Source organism: Lathamus discolor, chromosome 2 (assembly GCF_037157495.1).
Source record: "Lathamus discolor isolate bLatDis1 chromosome 2, bLatDis1.hap1, whole genome shotgun sequence".
Lineage (NCBI taxonomy): Eukaryota > Metazoa > Chordata > Aves > Psittaciformes > Psittacidae > Lathamus > Lathamus discolor.
In genome coordinates this window covers 28,366,893-28,394,210 of record NC_088885.1, presented here as the reverse complement: position 1 = coordinate 28,394,210, position 27,318 = coordinate 28,366,893, and the positions used below count along the sequence as shown (strand labels likewise).

The window sequence follows — 27,318 nt, the reverse complement described above, 5'->3', positions numbered from 1 at the left end:
AGGTGGGGAATAAGCAGTTAAGCTCTTGAAACCAAAGATCTCTTTGTCCAAAACTACCTTTGGTGAGAAAACAGGAAGTGTAAAGGCAAGTAGAAATCTTAAGTCATGTTGTTCTCTATGGAGTGGCTTCAGGAATTGTTTGCAGCTCCCTTTTCTTATTTTTTAAGGGAAATTATACAGCTGCAACTATGAAGTTTCTATCCCATTTTTCATACTACCATATAGTTCTTCTGAGTGATTACCCCACCTCCTGTGGTAAATCACTTTCTTTGCCAAAGTAATATTTAAGACTGGGAGTTGGCATTAGACTTTCATCTCCTATTAGTCTCACTATTGCTGTCATTCCAAGTACAGTCTGTATTAGTTCATGAACTAAGTGTGTATGCATGTGTGTTTCGTGTAACTTGGTCTTCTGACAGCAAGGAAATCACAGGAATGGTAAAATTGCCCACAGTATCAACCATAAGAACAGATTACATCTTTCATGAAAGTTTTCTGGTGGAACTTGGTAAATACTTTTTGTCTATAATCTCTTTATATGGCTTTATTTTCTCATTGGTTTTCTCTATTAAAACACAAGCACAACATCCACCCCACCCGCCCCCGAATCCTCTACCATATTTACAAATAAGTAAGTCTGCTTCAAGTTTAGTGGATGACTCTCTGTCCAGTTAAAAAGCATAGTAGTACATGGGAAATTCAGGTCATGGCAACCTTTTCTCTTGTGTTTATTCCTTGCACCTGCAGGGTTCCCCTTCTTCCATCCCCAACTAAAGTATCTGATTATAAGATCTGCTTGTTAAATGCATTTAATGAATCAATGCTAATCCATTTTTGTGGCAGGTTGCACGTCGCTGGGGGATTCAGAAAAATAGGCCAGCTATGAACTATGATAAACTTAGCCGATCACTTCGCTATTATTATGAAAAGGGAATCATGCAAAAGGTGAGTAGCTAATTTGTATTAAATTTCACCAGTGTTGCATGTTAATCCACAACTCAGTTTATTAGGAGTACTTGTAACCTCACTGCTTATGCAGGTTTTCCATCTGTTTAGGCAAACAGTGAGGTTTTTTTACTTACCAGGTCCAGGATATTCATCAAGATTTTTTTTTTTTTTTTTATGTATAAAAAATGTCTGTGGTTTTAGTTCACACAATGCATGAAATGATTACAGGGAAAGAGGCGATACTCAGAAATATCCAAAAGAGCTTCCTGACACCTGGGAAAGAGAAACAGTAGAGTATGGTATAAATAATCTTTTGCAGATCTAAATTAGCTGCCCAGCACTTGGGTACTTTGGTAAGTGCAAGATAGGGGAGAAAAATGATACCTATTAACATACCAAATACTTTAATATTTTACCAATTTTGTTATAATAATACCATTTTTAAGTGGAATTTAATATTTTATAATAGGCTGAACTATGAGAAATATTTAACAATAATTTATGTGTAACAATCTGGTCTTGCTGACAGTATTCAACCTGTCCTACTGAGGCTTGCTGATTTACATGTATGTATGTTGTTTACATACATGTATGTAAATCTTGCTGTGTAGTACTATGTAGATTGAGAAATCAATAGGAGAGACCTCTCTGCTGCATCTACAAAACTGGCAGGTGTGATCAAAGAGCATAATGAACACCTTGTGCTTGATCCATATCTTTTCAGATTAGTTTTGTGACCCATGATGAATAGCATGTTTGAACTTGCCATTTGCCCTGAATGGAAACAATGGTCTCTGCTCGAGTTACTGAGTAATTTTTCCTGTAGGTTTTGTGAAGTCTTCATTTGGAATTGCCTGTTACTTTTTTTTTTTTTTTTTTTTTGCTTTGATTATGGAGTCGTTGTAGTGCTCTCCTTTTTCACTATCCAGGAGTCAACTTGAACAACAGTCTGGCCTGGTACTGATTATGGTACTTCAGTTGCACAGCCCCCCCATCCATTTTTGTGTGTCACATAACTGCATTGAGTCTCTGTAAAATGGACTGGAGACTGGGTCTGGTCAGGAGAAGCAGAAATGCTTGATTTTGCTGGGCAGTGTTCAGGCAGAGGGGTTCCTAGTAGCACATTACAGCTCAGCTGCGTAGTTGTGTGAGCACAGTTTAAAGGTAGCATAGAGGGAAGAATAAGTAGCAGAGTGAAAGAAGCTGAAAAATGTGGGGATGGGAATACCATAAGGCTGACAATGCTTCCCAACCCACGCATTCATTCCATATGGAAAGTTTACAAATTCTTCTGACACCTAGCTTACTACTTCTTAAACTACCTTACTATCTACATGAATGTATTAACCACACATTTTAAAAGGTAGTTTGGATGCTTATTCTTCTAACATAGCAATGCTTGAGGTTTGCCCTGGGTTCATCCTATCTGGCCAATTAGTGTATGGTAGAAAGTAATGATGGTTGTAGATTCACAGTGGGTTTCTTTACTGCAAGGTTTATATGCGCATATTTCCCCTTTTAAGTTTAGAAGTGACAACAGGTGATGCAAATGCCCAGTTTCTGAGTGCAGCCATCAGTTTGTCAAGCTTGCTGACATGCCTTTGTTAAAAAATATTCTACTTCAGATAAAGCCTGTACTAAAACTTTACATTATTTGTAGACTAAATTAGCTGAAAATTTGAGGAGGTGCTTCAGACTGTTTTGCACCAATAAGGATAGATTTAAGTTTGCAGCACTTCTGCCACCTTCATTCACTCGCTTCCAATGCTGTGCTAGCTAGAATTGCAAGAAGCAGACAATATAACCTTTATTTTAAAATAATTTTGATAAACCATGAGCATGCAGGTTTAGTTTTTGTTTGGTTTGTTGTTGTTGTTGTTGTTGTTGTTTTGGGGTTTTTTGTTTGTTTGGTTTGGTTTGGTTTTTTTTTTATAAGACCTGTATTGTTTTTATCATGGTTAGCTTTCAGGAAGATGGAGCACAGACATTTGGTGCTATTTCTGAATAAGGGAAACTGTAGGATCCTTGGGCAAATTGTGCCTCTGTAAGCAAATCCAAATGTCCCAGCTTTGCATGAGCAATTGCTAAGTACATATTAGCCTACGTATTTGCTTACACTGTCCCTGTACAATCAGCATGCACTATAACTTAAGTGCTTTTATACGTAAGTATGAATCAATCTATGTAAAGTGAAATTCAGATCTCTATCATGCAGTGTGATTCTTTTTTCCACTTTGCACAGTGTGTTGGACTTAGTCATTTTATTTTGCCACTATAGTGACAATTTGTTTACATTTTCCAGTAAGAACAGTTCCATTTGTGGTTAAGTAGAGGAAATGATTGCAAACAAGTGTTTAGAATTAGAATACCTAGTCCATCTTCCAACAGGATATCACGTGTGGCAAAATCAAGAGCACCCTGCAGTCTGCTTCTGCAGCTCCCTGTTGTCTTACTAGGTCATTGCCTTACCAGTTATGCTGGCGCCTTATTAATTGCATAATGAAAGTGGGTTCTTCACAACACTGTTTAACTTGGAGTTCTAAAACCACGAGGTCTTACGCTACACCTTTTTCTCCCTTCTTTTGTCCTCAGGTGGCTGGAGAAAGATACGTATACAAGTTTGTTTGCGACCCTGAAGCGCTTTTCTCCATGGCTTTTCCAGACAACCAGCGCCCCTTACTGAAGACTGACATGGAGCGCCACATCAATGAGGAGGACACTGTGCCTCTCTCCCACTTTGACGAGAGCATGGTCTACATGCAGGACGGTGGCTGCTGCAACACCCACCCTTATAACGAAGGCTATGTCTATTAACAACAGTGACAGTGAAGGGGATGTTTCCCCCCTCCCTTAGGCTTCTCCTCTTTCACAAGACCCAGAGGAAAGCTAAATCGACTTCAGTTTGTTTTTTAAATAGTACACTAAAAGGGGCTTTTCCTGTTGCATTACTCCTATGGTCTGCCATGGACAGCGCACTTTATTTGAAAGCGGAGGGTTGGAACCTAAATGTTATACTATGTAACAGGAGGAAAAGGGTGGGTTTGCTTTTTACTTAAGTTTGGGAAGGGAACATACAAGTTTTAAGTACAAAAAAGCTATATCATGTCTGTTTTGTTTCCTATCAGCATAAGATATTGTACATTTTCTCTCTGGGTATCCATAGTACAGTTAATTCTCATTGTGCAAAATAACCACTTGATGATGATATCAGCACAGCATGCCTAGGGCATTTGTTTCTTGCCTTTCTTAATTGTCTTTCTGCAGTTATAAAAGAGAAGCAAAGCATATACCACAGCATTTAATTTAGAAGCTTACAGTGGCAGACCTTGCACCTTGCCTCTGAAAACAACATCTGTCTCAAGAGTTTTTCTTTTTTTTCCCCCCTTTTTTGTTGTTATGTTTTCTTTTATTTTTCCTTTTTTTTTTTTTTTTCACGGACTCCTAGAAAAGTTGTATGACCCCAAACAACTCTTATTTAATGACTAAGTGGCCGTAAGTACAGTGACCAAGCAGCAAAATCTGTGACTTCAGACTTGAAGCCGCATGCCATATCTGGTGCCATGTTGCTATATGTATGGACTATGCTATGGCTTAGACCTTTCAAGATCCATTTGAGGGTAATAATTACATGTGATAGGCTTTCTGATGATCATGTCAGCATTAAATACAGGATCATGATTGGGAGGGAGAAAACATTTTCTATCCTTCCATTTCCTCTGGTACATAAATAAGTTATTTAATCAATAGGAATTAACTGTACTAAGTCACATATCTAATTATGCTGTTTAGACACAGCAAGCACTCCTTGAGAAAAATATCCAATACACTAAATAGGTACTTTAGTAATTTTTAGACATGGTACCCATTAATATGCATTTAAACCTTTTACTGCTGTGTTATGTTGATAACATATATAAATACTAGATACTGCTAATGCTTCTGCTGCTGTCTTTTTCTGTAATATTCTCTTTGATGCTGAATTTATTATGACCATTTATAAGCAATGCTGTAACTACAGGTAGCATTTCAGGACAAAATAGATGACTTGAACCATTTATTGCTTAGAAAATAGCTTACGCCATAGCTGTGCTATAAGCAGCTTTTATGCGCATCCACAAATGAGTAGTAAGCTTCAGCTTGCTAAGGAAAGCTCTGCAGAACCTTTTGTAATTTTTGGTGGAACGGAAGCTTAGATGAACTGTCAAACAATAACCATGAAGTCGCTGTATGACGTTGTAGTGCTGGCACTGATGTTACCAATCAACTTGTTTTGGACACTAAACGTAAATGTGATCAGATATGCTCAGAAGACAATTTAAATTTTGAGGGTTTTTTTTCTTGTTATTTTTTCTTCAAATTATTTTATTTTTTTGGAGGGGGTAATCTTGTTCACACTCCACATGTACTATTATATATGTAGAATGAAAAGAAAAAAAAAAAAGCCCTGATAAAAACCTGAGAGTTTTAACTATTTATGAGCACCTTTTCTGAAATATAATATTTCCTAGTTTGAAGGGAGGGAAAGGGGGTAAGATCTTGATTTCTTTTTTTGCTTGGTGAAATTTTAATAGGTGTTACATGGAGTACTTCATTTTCCAATATTCCCAAGAAGCTGGAGGAAAATGAATGCATAGCTATAAAACAACGAGAATAATTTACATCATAATGAATAGATTTCAAAGACAGTCCTAGGTGGTGGGTTAATTTTCCATCCTCTGTCAGTTAAGACACCAGTTAAGCTATGAGTATTTTAATATGCAGTTAATTAAAATTAAAGAAGTAATGGTCACTAGAAACCACAGGTGCATAAAAAACATTTGGGTAGGTATTTAATTTACTCAGATCCATAAGACAACATATTTTATGGGAGTGTATATATGCCTTAATATGTCACCTAATTCCGTCATCCGTAAGTCTCAGTGGCACTTAAATTTTCAGTGATTAACCCAGAATCAGAAGTCTGAAATTGCAGAATTAGCAAAAAGAGAAGGGAAAAGGTTGAGTAAGATTGTTTAAAACGATGTGGTTTCCGTTGAAATAAGGTTCAAATGAAACATGCTTTGATGAAAAATCCTTGGATTGGTTTTGGCTCTTCAATGTCAGTGTGGAGCGCCTCTTGCCTGTGGCAGGATGTGGGTATTTGAGAAAGGGGTTGGGTAAAAAAGAAAAAAAAAAAAAAAGGAAAAAAAGAAAAAAAACCAAAAAAAAAGCATCAAATGTGTAATATTTAAGAAGAAATATATATATATCTGTATATGGTAGTGACTCACTGAACAAAGCAAGCAATCAGACCAACATTACATGATCTCTCAGCAGAAGATACAAAAGTCTTTCAATGAACTGATTAACCCTTTTTAAAATGTACCTAAAAGGTTTATTTAAAGTCTGTTTTTATTCCACTTTTTTGTTTGTTTGGGGTTTTTTTGTTTTGTTTGTTTGGGGTTTTCAGGTAGAATAATAAATCTGGCAGCTGATTTCTGCAAGATTGTTGTGTATTGGATTCCTGACTATTTGGACTGGAGAGGCCCCTGCAGTAAGGTTTTGCTTTTGCAAGAGGAGATGGTGGTTTGTTCCCAGTGTCTAGAATGGCTTCCTGCAAAATGTAACCCCCCCCAAAAAAAGAGAAGTGAGGAATATGTACAATTCATGTGCATGTATATACGAATTATAGCCAGGAATTAGATTGCCAAAGGATGTATTTGACTGACAAAAGGGAGGAGGATAGTCTATGTACATTTAGAGAAAGATTGATTTGTAGTAAGACCACGTACACGTTTTCACAGGACATTTTAATATCCTACCGAATTTGAAAATGGGGTGTTTGGGGCTGGGGTGTGGATGCTGGGTTTTCTTTTGGTTGGTTGGATTGGGTTTTTTTGGTTTGTTTTCAAGCCGTGCTGCAAGTGAAGGGAAGATACAGCCTTCACCTCTGTTTTTAGGAGGAGCTGTAATGGAGGTGGCTTATGTGTGTTTGCATATATGTCTTTCTGCTGGTCAGAGCAGTGAGCAACCCAGGTTACTACCACTGTGAAGCAAATCCAGGAGGCATCATGCAAGACGTATGCACTGTGGTACAGCTATCAGTGCTCATGTTCCCTCTGCTTAGACAGTCCAGTTGCACCAGTAGCTGAATGGAAGTGAAATTAGATAAGGACTTGGCAGATCCCCTCAGAATCTGTTTGGGAGAGTTAAGATTACAGGTTTTGGGCAACGCACAAATTTTGCTTTATGGCAAGAGAGCCATAAGGCTTTTCTCTCCAAGGTCACACCAGTCTAGCTTCCCCACATGCCAACTACATGTTAGCATTGTATTCTCTGGAAGGCTTGTCAGACCAAATCTGCCTGCTGTGGTAACTAGGGAAAACTGGGATGCAGCAACGTTGAAGGTTGTTTTCTTTACTAATTCCCTGCAGAGAGGCCTTTGCTCAGAATCTTTTTGTCTTTGGCATTTTCTGATACCTGGGACTATTCCCCAGGGATTAGCGCTTAGCATTTTATTGCCCTCCCTGGTTTGGGCTGTAAATCCATTTTCACAGAGACAACATAATCTAATATATATTTCTGCCTTGTTCACATTTCTTTTTTTATTGGGTTATTTTTTGTTGGGTTTTGTTTGCTTGGTTTTTTGGGTGTTTTTTTTTTGGGGGGTGGTGGTTTGGTTTTTTTTTGGGGGGGGGGAATGTTTTTAATAGCAGGAAAGAGACCAATGTGTGCAAAAGATGAGGAAATCTTTGAATTGTTAATGGCTGTACTTTCCTTCTGAAGGGTGTTAGCTTCAGTTCATGTACTACAGCTAACAGCACCCATGAGCAGCCGTACTCAGTGTTGACATTAATAGCACTGAGGACTTCTACAAATAATCTCTGTGAAAGATGTTTTGGGAGTCTAAATTAATATGGTATCTTACATTCTAAGAATCATCACTCCGAAGTACCCCACTTGGATCTAGTGTTAAGAGCCTAGGAGATCAGTTCTTCAGTTCTCTTACCTGGCTGTTTGGGGTTTTTTTTGGTTGTGTGTGTGGTTTTTTTTTTTTTATTTTTTTAATCAGAGGCTGCTCTGCTTGGAAAGGAGGAAGCAGGTGCCTGTGCCTCAGAAACTGAACTTTTAAGTCCCCTGTTTTGCTAAGATTCCAGGCTGAGAATTGGAGCATCTGCAATAACGTTACTGAGCCTGGGCCTTCTTGTTCTCTTAGAGAAGAGGGATCTACAGTCTTCTGTTGCTTCCACTACAGGAGTGATAATCTCTGGTAAAGCAGCAGGATTCCCAGAGGAGGGCCATGAAGATGATCAGAGGGCTGGAGCACCTCTTCTATGAAGACAGGCTGAGAGAACTGGGGTTGTTCAGTCTGGAGAAGAGAAGGTTCCAGGAGACCCTGGAGCAGCTTTTCAGTGACTAAAGGGGGCCTACAAGAAGGCTGGAGAGGGACTTTCTACAAGGGTATGTGATAGCACAAGAGGGAATGGCTTTAACCTGAAAGAGGGTAGATTCAGATTAGACGTTACAAAAAAAATCTTCACTACGAGGGTGGTGAACTGTGAACCTATGTACAGGTTGCCCAGAGAAGTTGTGACTGCCCCATCCCTGGCAGTGTTCAAGGCCAGGTTGGACAGGGCTTTGAGCAACCTGATCTAGTGGAAGGTGTCCATGCACATGGCAGGGGGTTGGAATTAGATGAGCTTTAAGGTCCTTCAACCCAAAACGTTTTGTGATTGTATGATTTTAGAACTACAAGATTTCTCAAAGGATGCCTGTCATATCTCTAAGAATCATAAATGCATCAGCAAAGTGCTGTACCTTACTGCCCAGCTTTCATAACTGCGTAGGCAGGTGAAGTTAACTTCATCTTTTACTCCAGGAGATTGAAATATTGGTTTCCCCCTTGAAATACCAATATAATTTCTGTGGGAAGGAAATATCTGTGCCATCTTCTTATGTAATGATGTGAAAATGCCTATGAAGAGTCTCGCTGACATTTTCCCAAAGAACTATTTTTGAGTGAAAATGACACAGCAAACGTCACCAAAAGAAGGGATAACTAAACTCCTAGAAGATATCCATACATCATGTTCTTCAGAACTGTAGTGTTATTGACCCTGGAAATGTATCTGGTCTTTAATACTTCTGCAGTATTCTCATTAATACATACTTTCGTTGGACTGACCTCAAATATACACAGCATACCCTTAAGTTCTTTCTTTTTTTTAAATGAGCTTCCTGCTGACGGTAGAGGCTACAGGAAGGTACCCCTGAGGCAGGGTCGCAATCAAGCATTTGGGTCTGGGAAGCCATAGGTTTGTGTCTTTGCTCTTGCAAAAAGCTCTTCTGTTCATGTCCATGCTTTTTGGTTGCATGCTAGAGAGGTAATTACAGCTTTGTAATTTTTGGTTATGTTTTGTTTTGTTTGTATCTTTGTTAGTTTCTGAGTAACAGTTACTTGTTTTGATTTAAAAGAAATACCTCTATGTACTCCAGGTAACAGGGTAGACACCTGAGCTCCAAAGTAGCATTTTTGCTGCGTCATCCACAGTGCAGGCTATGGCAGTTCTTGCTGTTACCGTAAAAAGAGTAGAAGAGGTTTCACTGTTTTCTTTCCTCCTCCCCTCTGTAATGGGACCCAGCTGCTCTATCTGGAGATAGTTTAAACCAATTCTTCACTCACCCACGATATTTTAGTGAGCAGCGTTCTTGTTTGTTAGTACAGTGGCACTTTGTAGAAGCTTAGGTATAGATAGCTGAGTGTTAGAGATGAACTGCAAAGGGCTCTCTATGGTGGCTTTCAGCAAAAGCTTTGCATGGGGAATGGCATATGGCTACACGACCTAAATAGAGGCAGAAGGAGGTGTTTTTGCAGAGGTGCCAGCTCTGCAGATCTTGAGACGTTTGCTGAAATACGCAGTTAAGGCTGCTGCCTGGCCGGCTGGGATGAACCTGCCCTGGAAGACCTGGCGAGGAGCTCTGCGTGCACATAGAAAGCCAGAGAGAGCGTGATCCCAGCATGCCTGGACGAGGCACAGAGATGGGAAAAAGTCTGTCAGGGCAATCTGGCCCTACCAACTAGCTAATCCAGAACTGATTAGTACAGGAAGGAGGAGGTTATACGACCGATATAGTAAATCAGATAATTGTTTGAAAGACATGCTGCAGGAGAATCACAAGAAATGATGGAAAGTAATAAACTCTGTAAACAGCAGTAATTTTTGTAAGATCCCAGTGCTTCTGGGAGTGCTCCAGGAAAAGGAAGAGGGAAAGTAAAATGCAGAAAGGGGCAATAATGTTAGATGACAACAGGAGTCGTAGCATGAACTGCATTAGGGGACTTGGAAGATTGCAGTGTTTTAGATAAGGAAGGGACTAAGATAAGCACAGAGTCAGTAAACGGAGATAAGAACAGGAGAGAGGAGGTAATTGGAGGCAGCGCTCTTTGTGGTCAGTGGGCCAAATATGTTAGGCTAACAGAGCCACACAAGGGCTATGTTTGGCCCTGGTAGTATATCCCCAAGGACAGGGATATCAGAACTGTCTTTGGAGTGATTTTGATAATTTAGTAAAACCATCTGCCCAGTGTTTGGTGACTGTTAACAGAGCAAATAAGATAGTGGAATATGCAGAGAGTGTTCTGGGCTATAAATGCAGTGACTTTATTGTCCCACCATATTAAAAAAAAACACAACAAAGAACAAAACACATGCATATACACAAAAAAAAGAAAGAATACCTTACAGGATAATTGGTCAGCTTGTGAGTTGGTGTAAATCAGCTTTGTTTCCTTGAAGTCAGCTAAGTAGCTTTATGCTAATAGAGTCTGTGGCCTGTACTTAGTAATGTGTATGCCTGTCTAGTGTGGTATATGCACAGGACACTTTTTTTACTTGTTACATTATTTAGAAAGCTATACAAGTGATCAAGACCTGGGCCATAGCATGAGACTAATAATAAAAGATGAAATTAAACAAAAATATGTCTTCTGAATTCTACTGATCTAGACAACTCATTCAACTTTTGTATAAAGCTCTCTGCTGAAGCTCTATACAGCCCTTTAATCCTCACACTGATCTTTTGTGACCAGTGCTGGTAGACTGTAGCCCTGCTACAGACTGGAATCCCTGCTGAAAGTGGTTCAGCACTGGTCTGTGCAAAGGTGGCTGGGATTTGTGGGGTCAGGCTGCCTTCCCAGCTGTTCACAAAGATCTTGTGGACATTTCCAAGTCTTAAGCAGTGCACTAAGCTTCAAGCTACATTGCGGATTTAGCCACAAAGGCTAGTCTTACAAAGTAATTTCAGCTGCTGCTCTGCTCCATACTACAAGGCTCTATGAGCCCAGCTGCAAGAATTTAGGATATCTAAGGGCCTCCACAGAATCTTTCAAAAGTTTTGGTCTGCTGAACCAGGGCTTCGGTGCTTCCTGTGGGAATGGATTGTGGGAGAGACAAAATGGGTGAAAACCTAGATCTGCATCTACAGAGAAATAATATGAAGAACTTCTCTGTATTACCATTTTAGAGTTTCAGTGTGACAGTGAAGGAGGGAGTTCATAAGAGTTGAGGCAGTAAAGCGTTTCCTTGGAGCCCAGAATAGATGCCTACACCCAAAAAAGGACCAATAGCTTCATGCAGTGCATGCATGTGCCTACTCAGCATTCAAGCTGTCATGATTTTTTTTTTTTTTTTTTTTGCATGTTTAATTCTCCCTAATACATAGGGGAATATTCTGCCCAGTAACAAGTTATCTTTTAAACATTCTAATGCTCTACTTCATTGTACAGAAAGTTTCTTTGTGATTCTAGCCTTAATGGCTGAAGAAGCAGTGCCACATAAGGAAAGGTCAGTTCCTGGAACTTTGCAATCTATTAAACTCAGTAGTTTCTATGACCATAATCTAGCCTTGTGTAAGTGATGTAGCTTGGCTGTGGCAAAACCAGTCTTTGAACCTCAGTTTAACTTGTTAATACTTTATGCCAGCTAAATGCCAGGAGAGCAGCTCTACATGCCATGTAACCTTCTCTTGCCCATTTGACCACTTGATCCCCACATCAAAAGTTACATGAGACCCAGAAAGATAATGAGAAATGTCATAAGAATAAGCAAGGCTTACAAATGGCAGTATTAGCAGAAACTTTAAAGTATTCAGCTTGGGACAGATAGTGGAGAAGGAATAAAATCAAGGTCTATAACATCATGAATTGTTTGAAGAAGAAAAATAAGGAATAAAAATCTACTGAGTCTCATAAGAGGAATTTATTGGAGGGCAATAGGTAAAAAAAAGGGCAGTTGAGGCATTTAGAGAACCTTAAGGAAGTAGTTCATCACATAGCACAAGGATTTATTTGTGAAACGTACTGATGTAAGCTATTTTGGGCGGCACAAGTCTTAAACAAATTAAGAAAAATTGCTTAGACAAATCCATGGAATAAATGGCCAACAATCATTCTTGACTAGGATGATGAAGCTGAACTCTCCAAATCAGGAAGTCCCTAATACAGAGAATGCCAGACCTTCGGAGAACATGTCAGAGTCACCCTCTTCCCATACGCTCTAAGCACTGATGCTGGTCTATCCTGGGATGGATGGATACACCTTTGGCTACAGGTGATTTCGGTATCACCTGGAAGTCAGTAAGATTTGAAATGAAGACACAAAGTTCTGGTGGCACAATGTAGAGTTCTGTATCCTGCATTTTGTTTGGCTCCTGTGATTGAACTAAAAAGAACGTAACACAACTGGCTTAAGAAGTTTGTGAGTTTTTACACTAAATCTGTACATTTGAACCTGGAATCCTTTGCCTGTAGAATTTGTTTTCCTTGGTAACAAACATACCCTTTACAAAGAGCTATTGTCAACTTGCTCGTGATTGATAAGCTGCTGACATTGGGGTCGGAGTTATTTTTAAAGGGAGAAGAGAAACATCGCTGCATTTGTGTTTAGCTCGGGACTGCGTGTCTGTCAGAAAAGAAGAAACAAAAAATCCCACCAAAAGCAAAATTTGACCAATTAGTAGTACTCATTTTGTACCCCTGCCACTTAATGCCTAACATCTCATCACATTTTCTGTGTGGCATTTTTGCATATAGTAAGCTAAGCTGTTTAGTTACACATATGGTTGAAGCAGGACTCAGGACCCCTCAAAATAAGGAGAGAAAAAAAACAACCCACACTAATGAATGTCTTTCCCTTCTCATATTGCCTCTAACTCTATCAATAATGTATTCAATAATGCCCTAAGTTCCATCCTCAACAGATAACGTTAAGCAGTACATATCCTAATTTCATCAGACTTGGGCTCTTGCTTTAAACCTTAGGTGACTTCATGCATTTATATCAGTTGTATCAACAGACCAGTGCATCTGACTTTCTGAAAGCAGGTGCCCACAGAGATTTCTCATGGCAAGATGCTTTGGGTTTTGATGGCATGGTTATGACAAACACAGACAGCAAGAGACCCAAATAATGAGAAATAATAGAAAAAAGCTCCGGAAATCATGTGTATGTGGCGTCTTCATTTAGTAATATTTTTGGAAGACAAAAAGTAAGTTCATTTGGCTGATTTGTGCTTGGGGACGACCCTGTGCATAAAGTGTAATGGGAAGTCAGTATTTTTGAAAATTTCTAGAAGAGGATCTAGCCAGAGAAGCATGACCTGCTGACTCACTGTCTTAAAATGGTATCAGTCTAAAATATCATTGTAAGTGTGAGCTGAATTCTCATACAAGACCTAAATGGGACAGACAGCAGTTCCATGCATTAGGAGGACAGTGTGTCACATACCAGTTGGGAAGAACAGAGAAAGAATCCTGAGACCATTACGCATAAGAAAAGGAGATTGTAGCTCTCAGTCTTTCTGCAAATTGGCAACTGCAAGCTGTAAATTGTAACTCATGAGAAGTAAAAATTAGCTTGAGATAGCTTGCTTAGACACCATTAATTCTGGGACATCAGATGAGTTCGGTATCTGTTGGACTGTACATCCAAGATGTCCTTTCTATCTGGAAACATAACTCAAGCTGAGGAATTTTCGTGCTACATGGAGTGGTTTCAAATTTGCTAAGATCTATCTGGAATGTTCAATGAGATGTGTTAAAGAAAATGTAATCACATTAAAAAACACACCTCTGTACTAAGAAGACAGAACAATTAGGATTGGTACATAGACAGCAACATTATTGATAAACTCCCTCCAAATCCAGAGGGGTTTATATACCCAGCAAAAAGGACACCAAAAAAAAGCAAGTCAGTCTAATGTCTCAAATTTTTGATGTTTATGGGGTAATGGGAAGCTTCCTTTATTGCAGAAAGAAAAGAAAGGTTCCCCTTAAAAATTCAGAACCTATCAAGCTTTCTAATCTTTTTCTTTAGTGTCTTTATTGAATGATGAAATTCAGATTTAAAGCTGAACTTGTAACCCACTCTTTACTGAATGCAGTTGTTGCTATGCCATAATTATAGAATACATCACAAAGCAGCATAGTATAATGTTTTTATTGACATGGATATGAAAGAGATGTATTACCATGCCGAAGCAGCTTGTTATTTCTGTGCTGTTTATTTGTGAAGGCAGAAGTACATTTTACAGCTCCTCCCCTCAAAATAGAAAAGCCTTTTATAGCAGCATTCCCAAGAACCTTTTATTTTTTCTGAGCCTCTTATGCTGAGGAAAAAGAAAAAGAAAATAGAAAAAAGAAACCTGTTCTTTGAATGTTTGGGAATTTTTGAATAGTGGTTTCATCATTTGTCTGCCAATGAAGTTATGAATTTAATGACTGTGGTAGAAAGTCTCAAGTCCCGACAAAGGATTTGACAGTGAGATCAAGGTAAAGCGTCTTAGAGAAGTAGCACAGATGTGTTTGCTAATGTTTATGTACTCATACTCAACTATGAAAAGTGTTTCTTGCAAGAAAAGTTATCCAAAATTTGGGACATTTATAAGAGAGAAGATGATGTTTCTTGTCTTGTCTAAGCTTCTACTAGAAGCTGAGTTAAAGTGGTGGAACCTGTCTTAAGCTTTTTTCTTGCTGTATTTTGCTGAAACGACAAAAACTATCTTGGATCCATCCTGTAATGGGTTCCTTTGGGCCCAAGTTGTCCGAGGAAGTGGAGGGTTCATTGGCAATAGATCTGTCAAAACCTTTTGCTGTTTTGATGTGACTGTAGAATTAGAAATAAAGTCAACAGGAAGGAAGAAACCTTCCACCTGCAAAAAGTGGGGCTTCTGAGATTTTTTTCTGTTGTACTGTCCTCATCTATTTTCTTTGGAAAGTCTGAGAAATAACCGCCTGATGTTATGAATTTATCATGCTAAGGCTACAGGAAGCTCTGAAAATGCCTTAAGAATATAGGCTTTGAGCACTTAGGATTATATTGTCCCTTTCTGAAAATCTCAAGGTGTAAAAACTTACTAAGATGTTAATTACCACATTCTGAATGGTTTTCTAGATGTAGAAAATCTGTCCATAAGGATGGTCTGGACTTTAACGAAATTATTCTATTTTGATCTTCAGTCTGTTATGATTTTGGAAAGAGACTTCAGATTTTGTGGAAAAGGGGGGAAACTTTTATCAGGAAAGAAAAGGAAGGGAAAGGAAAAGAAACAAAACCAAAGACAAAGAGAAAGGATTAAGTTTTCCAGGGCGCTGGAATGTGAGGTTGCCCAATGGAGCAGCAAAAAGAAAGTTAAAAATGCATGGATAATTACAGTTGACATATAGATTTCTGATTTACCACATAGATACTATTCATGTACATAGACTCTATAGGCACTTTATATAATAGCCACGTAATTAATGTATACATTATTAATATATAAGTGTTTCTATTAAGAGATGTTGTTAATGATCCTGCCATCCTGAAGCTGTAAGATACAACTCAGTGTGATCCCCATGAGACATTTGTTCCGGTCTGTCAAAACGAGACAAAAAAGCTGGAGTAAATTCTTCCCAGTGCATTAAATCTACTAATAAAACTGTATGAAAGCAGCCAGTCTCATAGTCCTGGAAAGGGGACACAGAGGCCAGTTTTTGGTGAGACAGGAAGAAAAGATACAGAAGTGGACCAATGACGACTTAAAATATACTGATAACAGTCAGATCTCTAGGAACAGACTAGAGGAAGAACTGTACCAACATATAAAATAGTCAAAGTTAAAAATAGAAAACTTTCAGTTTCTCCTTTATCCAGTTTCAAAATGGGTGTGGAAATTAGAAAAGGGCTAAGAAGCAGCTCTGAGAGGAAAAACGTTTAACAGATTCCTATTACTGCCATAATACAACCCATTAATTTGCTACCAGTTCATGCTTAACAATAGAAAAATTTTCATCTTCCCTGGAAAACTGCAAACCAGAATATCTTCACAAGACTTCAAGAAAAAGAATGGTAATTAGTGATTTTAAGTATAATAATTATAACAGGTAGTAGAGACATTCGGATTGCAAATATAGTCATGTCTCCCAGAAGAAGTTAGAGAAAATAATATTTATTAGTAGTATTTAAATGTACACAGTTCAAATGCTTTCTGAGTCCGCCTTAAGGTCTATGAACTTGATGTCTCTCTGCCTTTTTTATACCTGTAAGTGACCTATGCTTTGCTGAATGCATGAACGTTCTCTGCACAGGTGGAAGCCTGAGTTATCAAGGGCCAAACACAATCAGAAGCATCAGGTTTTGTCAACATTTGCTGGCAGCACAACTCCACTTAATGACTTGGTAAGATCTTCAGCATTTCACAGTGGTACTATGAATTTTTCCATATAATTTAGATAAAACAAGAACCCTGAAGTCTGTTGAATTCAACAAGACTGGGCCCAGGATATTCCTACTGTACCTCATTATCATATGGATGAAGCTAATCTTGTATGCCTTATTGGGTTTTTTTATGTTTACTTGCTATGAGGACACTGATTCATTCTGCGTTTTCCCCTTTTTTATGCATTTATTCTTGTATAAAGGGTGTGAATCAAGTAAGGTCAAACCAATCAGCACAAATGCAAATGTAGACAAAAAGTAAAGAACTGGGCTGTCACATACAGTTGTTTGCTGTCTTCTCCATGCAACTTCAAGAGGATTTTTCCTCTCTGGTGTTTGGTTTTTTTTGACCAGTAATAGGCTATTAGTTATTTTTATTCTTTATCTCTGTCACCACCAGAACACTGTAATCTGCTGTTTCTTCTCTTTAGATGGGAAAAATCATGTTTTCTTTTTATCCATGTACTTCACTTTTCTTGGGTTCTTCTGTTTTACGCTATTTCATTGTGAAAATCCCATTTTCAGGAAACTAAGGCAGACATATCAACTTACTCAGATAAGTTAATATATCTGATAGAGTACTGTGGCAGAGAAACAATGCAATATTTAGCCTTAGTGTATAAAATATTTGAGCATCAAGACCAGCACTGGTATATACAAGGAAGGTTATTCATCACTGGTTTGTGACTCAGGCAGCCTGGGTTGTGTTTACAGCACTGCTGGTGCTCTTTTACAGAACTCCTTATTCTGCTGTTACCTCTTGTGACAAGCAGGCGGGATTCTCCTCCCTTTTTAAAATGCCTTGAGATCTACAGATGGAAATATTCTATGGTAGCTAAGAATTAATGCCATTGGCTGGTTATATCAGCCTATGATATTCGTCTTTCAAATTTTCAGTACTTCCTAATGCCTTTGGATCATAGGTTTCTTCTTAAAACAAAAAAACCCTAAAAGATCTAAAACTAACACTGTATTTGAGGCCTCAGAATTTTTGGGATATCATGCCACCTGCAATTCCGTTTGAGAGAAATTGAAGTGTGTAGTTCATACATGTACACAGCTTTACTAAACCTCACAAAACTCACTTCTTTTCAAACCTATTTATAAAGTCATAACAGTGTTTCTTCATTGAAGCATGTAATTGAAACATGTCCTGCTTACACCTAAAATATGACCAGGGAGCAGCTCCCTAAGGAAATAAAAGTTCCTATTTTGTGACTAACATATTACAAGGATAGCAGGACTCTAGTATAAAGATATGTTTGCGTCAGAGATGGTGGGAAAAGTGATTCTTTTTCTACCATGTTTTTCAGCTCATGATTAGCCTTCAGCCATGTGCAAAGTTATTTTAGAAGACATTACCCCACTAAAAGTCACCCAACCTCAGTTGAGTCAAGATCACTTGTGTATATTGGAGATATAGCCTCATGAGAAAGTAAGCAATTAATTACCTGAGGGCTCCATATTCCTAAGCAGCTACGAGTTTCCTAACTCCACAGCGCACCATTTTCCCCCTCACAATATTATGAGATAAGAAAATGTATTTCCTGCTTTATAGGTACCTACTGAAATATGGGTGAGGAACAGTCAAACAAGGATTCATTTGCTCTGAAGCTGATCCAGCTGCATACAGTTCATCCAGAGGCTGTGCACTGGATGCATTTTCCTACTTCTTCACAGTCTTTAAGTAATTCTTCTGATGGGGGCTATATGACCCTCAAAAGGAGCAGTGCATTCAGGCAAAGCTCCTGCATTGAATACCAGCCCCACCTTGGTTGTCTGCTGTGGAATATAGCTGCCCCGCAGAAGTGGATTCCCAGGCTGCAGTTTTTTCCTAGACTGGAGGTCAAGATAGCTGGCAGGAGTTGGTGGGAACGGAGAAATACAGGTCCTGTGGAAATCTCAGTGCTGTGTTTTGGCTGAGCAGCAGTTTTATGCCACTCTGTGATGCAAGGAGTTTTGGGTGCCAAGTACTCCACTCTCATGTTTTGGTCCTACTTCTCTTTGAAATTCCTACAAAATGTCTTGGCATTGGACATATGGGCCGATCAGTGATTTCCACAGGAGTGGTGTCAGGAGGGGCATCTCATGCAAAACAGGACCTAAAATGGCAGTTCCACTCAACTGAAAAGGATAGAATCAAATCAATGATTTTAAAGGATTTGTAATCGCTAAGAGAAAAGATCAAGCAGAGTGCTTGTGAATCAGACATACTCTGGTAGGAAATTGTTCTGTCCTCATATGATTCCACTATCTCTAAGGTATCTTGTAGAGTGAAAGGAATGACGGAGCAATACTGAATAAGTAACATTTTTACTACTACTCACTGCCTTGCAAACCAGGATCTGTCACATTTGCATTGATTTTATTCGTAAAAGATATTCATAAAGGAAATTTGGTTTTCACTCTTAATAAATTAATTTAGCAGTTAATAAAAACAGGAGCTAAAGATCTATTGTGTAATGCATCCAAATCACAATGACCTTTCTTTGAACATGAGCTATCAGAACCATGAGCATGGCTCACATGAGACCTCCAAATTTGTTTGCTTTTGCACCTAATGTAAGAACTTAGACTCTGTTCTCCTATGGCTGAAAGGCTAATGTATTAATTTACAGTGTTGTGCAGCTGCCTATTTGGTTGAGTTTTCTTCTCACAGAAGTTTAATTTCCATAAAAGGGATTTTGATTTGACTAGGCTTGTTTGGACAAGACTTTATGGGATTAGTTTCAGTCATGGTGTTTGATGTCTCATTGCATAAAGAAATGCAGCACAAGGACAGAGAATGCTATTTAATTTTTCACTAAAAGAGCCTATCAAGAGTCTTTTTGTATTAAATGTGTGGGCAGGTATATTGACCTGACCTAGTGGAGTATCCTTCCTTGTTTAACTCTCAGCAATGTTATGTTAACCTAAAGTTCTTTATCACTCTAGTCTTCATGGTGCTTATTTTTGAAGAATACATAGCAGAAGATAAAATTAGTTGAACTGGATAATAGGCAGAAGGAACAAAATAGTTCCATGTATCAGGGAGTCATAGTTATATGGGGAAAATATCATTGCTAGAGAGTCACTGCAGAAGATTTCCAAAGTCATATGTTAAAAATGTGGTGACAGGCGCACAACAACCCCAACAAAACAAAGCAAAGTTATAGTTGATAAATATGCACTTGATCAAAGCATACAGCTCTTGAAGAAGTTAGTTTCTAATGGTTGGTTTGTAATTATAGGTAATAACATTGATTAATGACAGAAAAAATGTAAAAACCTCTTCATTGTAGTTGATTCCTTTGATGTTCTAGGCTCTCTAGCATACAAGGATCAAAAAGTAGAACAAAAGTTTCCATCAAGAACCTGTAATATAACTACAGGGGAAAGAAAAGTCTCAAAGCAATAAACAAACTCATCTTTAACTCTCTACTGGATAATATCCAAGTTGGATTCAGTCCTCTACAACCCTGCTGAATTTAAAGCCATCTGCAGGGGGGTAACTGATGGCAACATTTGCCCCTAGAACTCATTTAAAAATATATCTTCATTTGGCAGAATCCAGCGGAGATGAAAGGCAGCAGCACTTTGTGAGCTTTACTGAGCAAAAAGGTTTAAAGCAGCTGACAAGCCTCATAAGATTTTGTTGTACCAGTTTGTATTGATTGTGCTGGAGGGCACCTCCTTGTGGAAGAGGATTGATTTTTGTGTGTTTTCACAAAGAGATTTTAATAGTCTTTGTACTTGCTGTCATGTCACAAAGACCCACAAGCAAGACATGTCTGATACCACAACTTTAAATGATCAGCCCTTCAGCCTTCAATAAGCATCAATTAATACTGTATAAAAACATCTCCAATGCGGTTACACTGAAAACCAATTTTTATAAGTTATAAGGTCAAATTCTGCTCTCATGCAATAGCAAAGCAATCAGTGTCATCCAGAAATTAAATTAGCTCAGCTTTAGAGAGAGATTAAGAGAAAGAGTACTCAGTTTCTGATTCTTTGTTAAGAAGGTCAAATTCTTTCTTAAACTCATGAAAATGTGAAAGCTGTTAATTGCAATCATTTGAGTAATTGGATAGCAAATCGTTCCTAGAGCTTTTTCTTTTGTTTCTTTACTCAGAAATTTCATGCTTCTATCATTTATTGAGGTAAAAATTTACAGAGAATAAATTACTAGCTAGCTAACTTTTTCAAATTTAGGCAGAAAAAGTGCTGAAGAGAGTTTTCATGCCTTATATATGTAGGCATGGTCAAATGACTATAATGTTCCTAAAAGTTTATCATAGATCAGTGGTACTACTATCAATAACTGTAGTTCTCCATACAGAAAAGTCCTGAGAATTTAGCAGGGTTGACATTAGGTTTCTATTAACTTCAATGTAATATAAAAAAAGTTTGATAGTAATGGAACAAGAAATATTATTTATAGATAGAAGACCCCCAATGTTTTCAATAATAGGATAACTATAGTAATTTTCAAAGCATGTGTCATAAAATTCCTGTTTAGATCTATTGGGCTTTCCCATAAGATAAGGAAACCTTTTGTTCCTAAGTCGATGTTCAGCCTACCATCAGGCTGCAGTGAAACATCTGCTTTAGCAGAACTGAGGTGCTGGTTGTCACAGACACCCCAAAGAGTAAGTGGAGCATTTGTGGTTTCTTACTGCCAAAGTGGGTGAGGTGCGCCCCTCCTGCCCCGAATCAATAACAACTACTGGAATTTCTTGGCTGCTACAGGTGCACCATTCAATCATGAATGTACTCATAGTGCATGCCGTGAAGTGCTGAGCTCTGTATCCCAGCTATGTGCCAGTCCAAGAATCATATTCTCTTCTATTTCCATTCCTCCTGTAGTTGTAATTCTCACCTTCTTACTCCATGTATCTTATTACAAGTCTGGAAGAGAAACAGGTTTTGCCACTGAGCCAACAGGTAATGCAATTCTTCTATCTATTCTTCTACCCCATCTCCTACTATTTGGCTTTTAGAAGCAGCATTGATAATGCACATGCCCAAAGTCAGACCGGAAAAATATTCTCTGTTGCTTTGTTTTTTGTTTTGTCTTAGCAGTGCTCACAAAAGCCTTTTTAATCTTCTGGAGTGTTGTATATGTAAGTTGCAGCCATTATAACTTAAATTACAGATTAAGCCCAAATCAACATGGAGGTAAATAAAATTAATAGAACTATTTTTTCTGACATCCATAATAGGTTCATCTGAGTTAATAAGTTTTCTTAAATAAAAGCTTTTACTGTATATTTATGCAGTATTTTTTGCAGTGGGATCTGGAATCTGTTTTTCACTGCTGCTGCACTAAAAATAGCAGTGATGCAATGTACTTTGCAAATACTGAGCTTTAATGTGGAACCTATGGTTGTAGCTTCTAACTTTTTCCAGTTTGTGACTTTTATTTGTTGCTTTCTCTGCATATTCACACAAGGAAATCTCAATTGCTTTAGTGTTGGGAAAAGTAATGAGTAAAGAAATGAGAAGATGGAAAATGTTGGATGGTTCTTCAGAAATAAGGATGGCTTCTGTTCAGTGTAAGTCAAATAAACCTGCATTTAGTTGCTTGTTTGTAGACAATATTGAAGATGAGAGGGTGGACAGAAAAATAAAGTCTTATTTCTAATGAAACACAGATCTGGAATATTTCAAAACAGATCATAATCTGGTCATTATCAAAGCCATCAAGACTATGTTTTTTTTTTCCAGAACAAATATGCAAAGACTGCTTCTTTTGTATAATACTGATCAGAAAAGTAGAGAAAAGAGTAGAGAAAATGTGGAAGACAGACAAAGAGAGAATGACTAAGATGACTTCGTGAATCAGCAAGTGTTGGCAGTGCTCCTTAAACTCTTAACCAGCTGGAAAAAGTTGGCTCTGACTGTAAGCTTGAATACAGAATTTTCAGCAGGATAGCAGAATAAAAAATCAAATATATTAACTAATTGTTTGAAGATGAAAATAGATTACAAGATAAGCTAATATACATACAAAAGTATTTATATCCTAAACGTTGTATATTCAATATTTTGCATCTTGTATGTGGGGAACAACCACTATCTCCTCCAAGTATGTAAATCTTGATTTCTGATGTAAGATTATGGTAGGGATTCCATTATAGTAGTTTTCATCTATCCTTCAACAGCTTTTTTTGGGAATGGAAGGAGAACATATTGCCTAAGTTAATTTTGAAAGCCTGTGTTGTTTTGTGTGTTTATATATATGTACATGACACAACCCAAGAAATTTTTAAAAGGAAGATGCAATGTGAGAACAATGCTGACATTCTGGGATGTAAGCAGTCAGATCCATAGCATCTTATCTAACTAAAATAGTGGATCTTAAAAGCCAGATAAAGATTTCAGGGATCAACTTCATAATTCTGTCACTCAAGGAGTACAGAAACATGATCATGGAAGCTTTATAAATATCGTTAATTAGAGACAGGAAAACACTGCACATGCTTTATCTCACCCTGCTCTCTGCTATGTGACTGTTTCATACAATATGCATGCCACTGTTTTAAAAATATCACTATTTGACTTCCAGCTCTGCTTTTAAAACCAATGTTTAAAACCAACTGAGAAAATATTCCCATACAAATATGAAGTTTTATTCTTAGAATAAATGCAGAATAGGTAATGGGGGCTAGGTAGAGTTGTCATGGTTATATAACTGATTGATAGTTCATAGAATTTAACAGCTACTATTGCATGTCTGAGATAGATGTCATATCTTTTCTTATGCAATCGTCAAACATTTCATGTGATATTGTACAGAATCAAAGAAATCCGTAGCGATGTCTTTCTAGTCCCTCCGCACCATTAGAGATACAGCTGGATTATAGTTGTAGGACCTTGCAAAGGTCTCCGTGTATATCAGCAGATATATTTCTCTGACAGAAAGGTAGAGGGATGACAATTACAGGTCAACCATATGAGAAGAGAAGAGAAATGAATGAGCCCAACGGCTCAATTCTTAACCCAGAAGCATGAGCGCATATGATTGGTTTGATGTGTTCCTTATCAGTTTAACTTCTTGGTTTGTATGATGTTATCGATGATGCAGTATGTTTTTATACTAAACAGTAGAATTGGAATTGTATTCATTTCTCTGTGCTCAAGTTCTCTGTCTGCAAAATGCAGCTAACTGTATTGATTTGATATTCCCAAATGAAGAATATTATTATTATTATAGCACTTGATTATACATCATTGTACAATGACTAAGGTTTTCCAGAAATGGCTCCAATGGGGGTTGAGGTAAGAACACCTAAGCACCCAAGAAGTACTGAAAACAGTAACTTTCATTTAGCTGAAGATTAATTTTTGGGTACTGGATGCTGACATCCATAGGACACATGTAAGTATATGACCAGAAGGGAAAGGCAGTGGACTGGCAAGTAGTAGGTATACTTCCCTAGAGATTACCAAGGAGGAAATACAGTGAAAAAGAAAGTGGAGTGGACGGGAAGTAAAGAAAAAGAGGAAAGGATCATTCTGTGACTAAAGCCATAGGAAGAATAAGGGTTCTTGGAGAAGTAATAGAGCTTAGGAGAATCTAGAAAAGACAGAATAGAGAGAAGAAAATAGTAAATAATTTAAAAAGAGACAGATACACATGACCAAGGACTGATTAATAATTCTTTCAGAACCATCTAGCCTTGCAGCAGTTTGTACACAGAAGTACTTACCTACTGCAGGAGGATATGATTATGTGGAAAATCAAATATGGTTCTAGCCTGGATCAAGGAAGTTATCACCATGAGAAACCAAAAGCCATCAGTCTCATTGCTGTGGTATGCTGTGTTGGTTATGTACTTCCGAAAGAGCTTGCAGCTACAATGGATTCACAGAAAACGATACTCCGCCTGTTTTTTCTAGATTGGTTGTGGGACAGGAGAGTCTGTTTATGTGCCAAAAGACTCAAATCAGTACAGCAGTTTCAGCAAAAAGCCATATGATTAACATCTATGAATACTTTCTGTGGTTCTAGGCAGCATCTAGTGCCTCAAACTGCTCCTTGGTTCTTGTTCCTCAGTTTCTAGCTCTGGTCCTACGTAGCCCATAGTAACTACTTAGGATGCTGATGAAATAAGTGACATTTTCTAGGTGGTACATCCATCACTGTCCTCGTGAAATTGAAAAAAGCACCATAATATGACTCATTTAACGTTAGGAGGCTTTTGGCTTTATCATCAGCAAATTTTACTAACTTCCATATATGCAGTAGATTTAGTTATAGAAAAGCTAAATACAGAGTAAGACAGTGTTGTTAGTGAATTCTGCAATTGTGCATGATGTATAGATTTTCAGGTAAGTCAGTCCGAGTAGAATCCAGTCAGTGAAATACTGCTGAAAGCTATCGGAGAAAAAAATCTGCTGAAATCATAGGAGTTCAAAGTAGCATTTTAAAAGGGAAATATTGAGATTCTGAAAGTTCTTAGAAGTTGCTGATAACTAAATGATATGGTTTATTTTTCGAAAGTATGTATTTAGAAAGTAAAAACCCCAGCAATATTAACCTACTCATTTGCTACACTTTGAATAACTGTAGAAGATTTTGGGAAAAAAGAAGTTATACTTAAATGGACCATGGGAACTAATTTGTAACTAAAACACTGACAATATTTTTATGCTTATTAGGTCCTATCATTTCAGAGGAAGATTAAGTTTTCCGTAGAATCCATAAGCATTTAGTTTGTTGTAACTACAGATTTTAATGGTTGAAAAACAGGCTCATCCATCTGTTGGAGACCAGTAAACAAATACTTTGAGTTACCTGTTAAAGCTGCTTTCTCTGTAAATGTAGTTCTGAATAAGCACAAGAAGAACTGATAATATTGCTCATTTTTTCAGACAGGATGTCAAATTTAGGGTAAATGATGCTAAAAAATATTGTAATATGGTCCCTAGCCTCTGTCAGTGCAATAAAATGATCACAGCAGGTTTTTTTCCCATCAAAGCAGATGGCTTTAATGATTTTTCAAGCCATGCTTAATTCATCTGTAAACAACAGAGATCGGTTTGCAAATGTGTACTGAAAGAGAGAGATGTTACTGTTCATAAATACTCTGAAAGTTTGTTTTGCCCCATCATTAGAGGCAAATGGTGTTTACTTAAGGTAAATTATTTTTGTGAACCGTCTCAGAGTTAGTGTTGCAGTTGCAATAAATTACCTGTAAAATGACATGAGCATCACCTGGTTAATGTGTCTAGTACAACTGACCTGATGGAATAAGTAAAATTATCTATTTTCTTTTGAATTAAATTTGCATTATAGAAGTGATTCCTGTCTTTCCCAAATACTTGCTTATGTTGCACTATAAAGCGAATGTTGCTTTTCATAATTTTCTACTGTGAGTTTGTTATTGCTGTAATATTCTTTAACACCAGGAAGAGAAAACACATGATCAATTCACATATGGGCGAGTATTTTAAAAACATCTTTATTTTTGTGTAGCATCAGAAGTTAGTCAGAGAAGAACTGAAGAACCAGACTGTAGTAATGATAGCTTTACAATGAGTAAATTAAAACATTGATTCTGGCTTCTTTATGTCCCTAGAAGTGGAAATTTACTTGTCCTTAAAATTATATAATTCCTCCATTTACCTAGTGGCAGAAATATAACTGGGAAAAAAAATGTTTTTGTTTAGTGAAACAATGAATGTATTTCTGAACACCGAAACTTAGTTCAAAAGAGGCCTTCTCCCATTAAAAGTTCTGGATTTATCAATAACTATGTTGCTCCAGGCCATAAAGAAACTGAAAATTTTGTTTCTGCTTATAGATATATACCAAAAGTCCAAAAAAAAAGAGTGTGCTTTTTTTTGTTTGGTTGGTTGGTATTTTTTTGGTTTTGGGTTTGTTTTTTTTTTTCCAGAACAGGCATTTATCACTTAGAAATGTGAGTAATGTACCCAATTAGGCCATACAAGACTTGTTTTCTTTCTAAACTGGTCTTAGTTGAAGTTAAAATACGTCTTATGATTTATGATTGATGGCTTGCCAGCTAAACCATTTAAAATGTAGCAAGAATAGACAAAGGTGTTGGGATGACACTGACTATAATAAATAACATGAGATATGTGTTAAGAAAACTGTGAAATTAGATATTGAAGAGCATTGATGCTTGGGGTTGTAGATATTCTTGATTTTGAACTGGAATTATAAACAAAAGAAAGTTGTATAAAATCATTTAAAAGAAAGTTAGTTGCAGGTGTCATTCCTGATATGAACATTACATGTTTTTTCCAGAATGTTAATCTTGGACTGTCTAAACATTTGCACACAAGCCTCATCAAAATGTTGAAGTATTTATGCAAGCAATATGAATCATTCAATTCCTTTCTATTTCATAGCCTGTACTCTTCCAAGTCACTTCCATCTGAGGTTGCTGTATAAAGTCATGGTCTCCACACCACCTAGGCCAGAAACTGAATCTTGGAGCTCTGTGCAAAGGATTTGGGTATGCAGAACACAGCTAATCTCAGGGGTGAGGACACTTGACTAAATCACTAGCTATGCAAAGACAATTTATTGACCACCCTTATTTCAGTAGGTGGTAATGCAAAAAGCCTTTTCTGATTTCACAGGGCAGATCTTTCAGACCTTGACTTGCAGCCCTGATAAGAT

The 27,318-nt window shown here is 37.6% G+C and overlaps 1 protein-coding gene across 3 annotated transcripts in view; it reads left to right on the top strand.

Moving 5' to 3' along the window:
• Window positions 1-6,431, top strand: part of ETV1 (ETS variant transcription factor 1) — a 66,352-nt gene extending 59,921 nt beyond the window's left edge. For all 3 annotated transcript variants that reach the window (XM_065666230.1, XM_065666231.1, XM_065666232.1), the window contains exons 12-13: window positions 844-945; window positions 3,541-6,431. In XM_065666230.1, coding sequence (XP_065522302.1) covers window positions 844-945; window positions 3,541-3,762 — 324 coding nt within the window. In that variant the 3' untranslated portion in view covers window positions 3,763-6,431. The remainder of the gene's footprint in view (window positions 1-843; window positions 946-3,540) is intronic.
• Window positions 6,432-27,318: the final 20,887 nt, after the last annotated feature.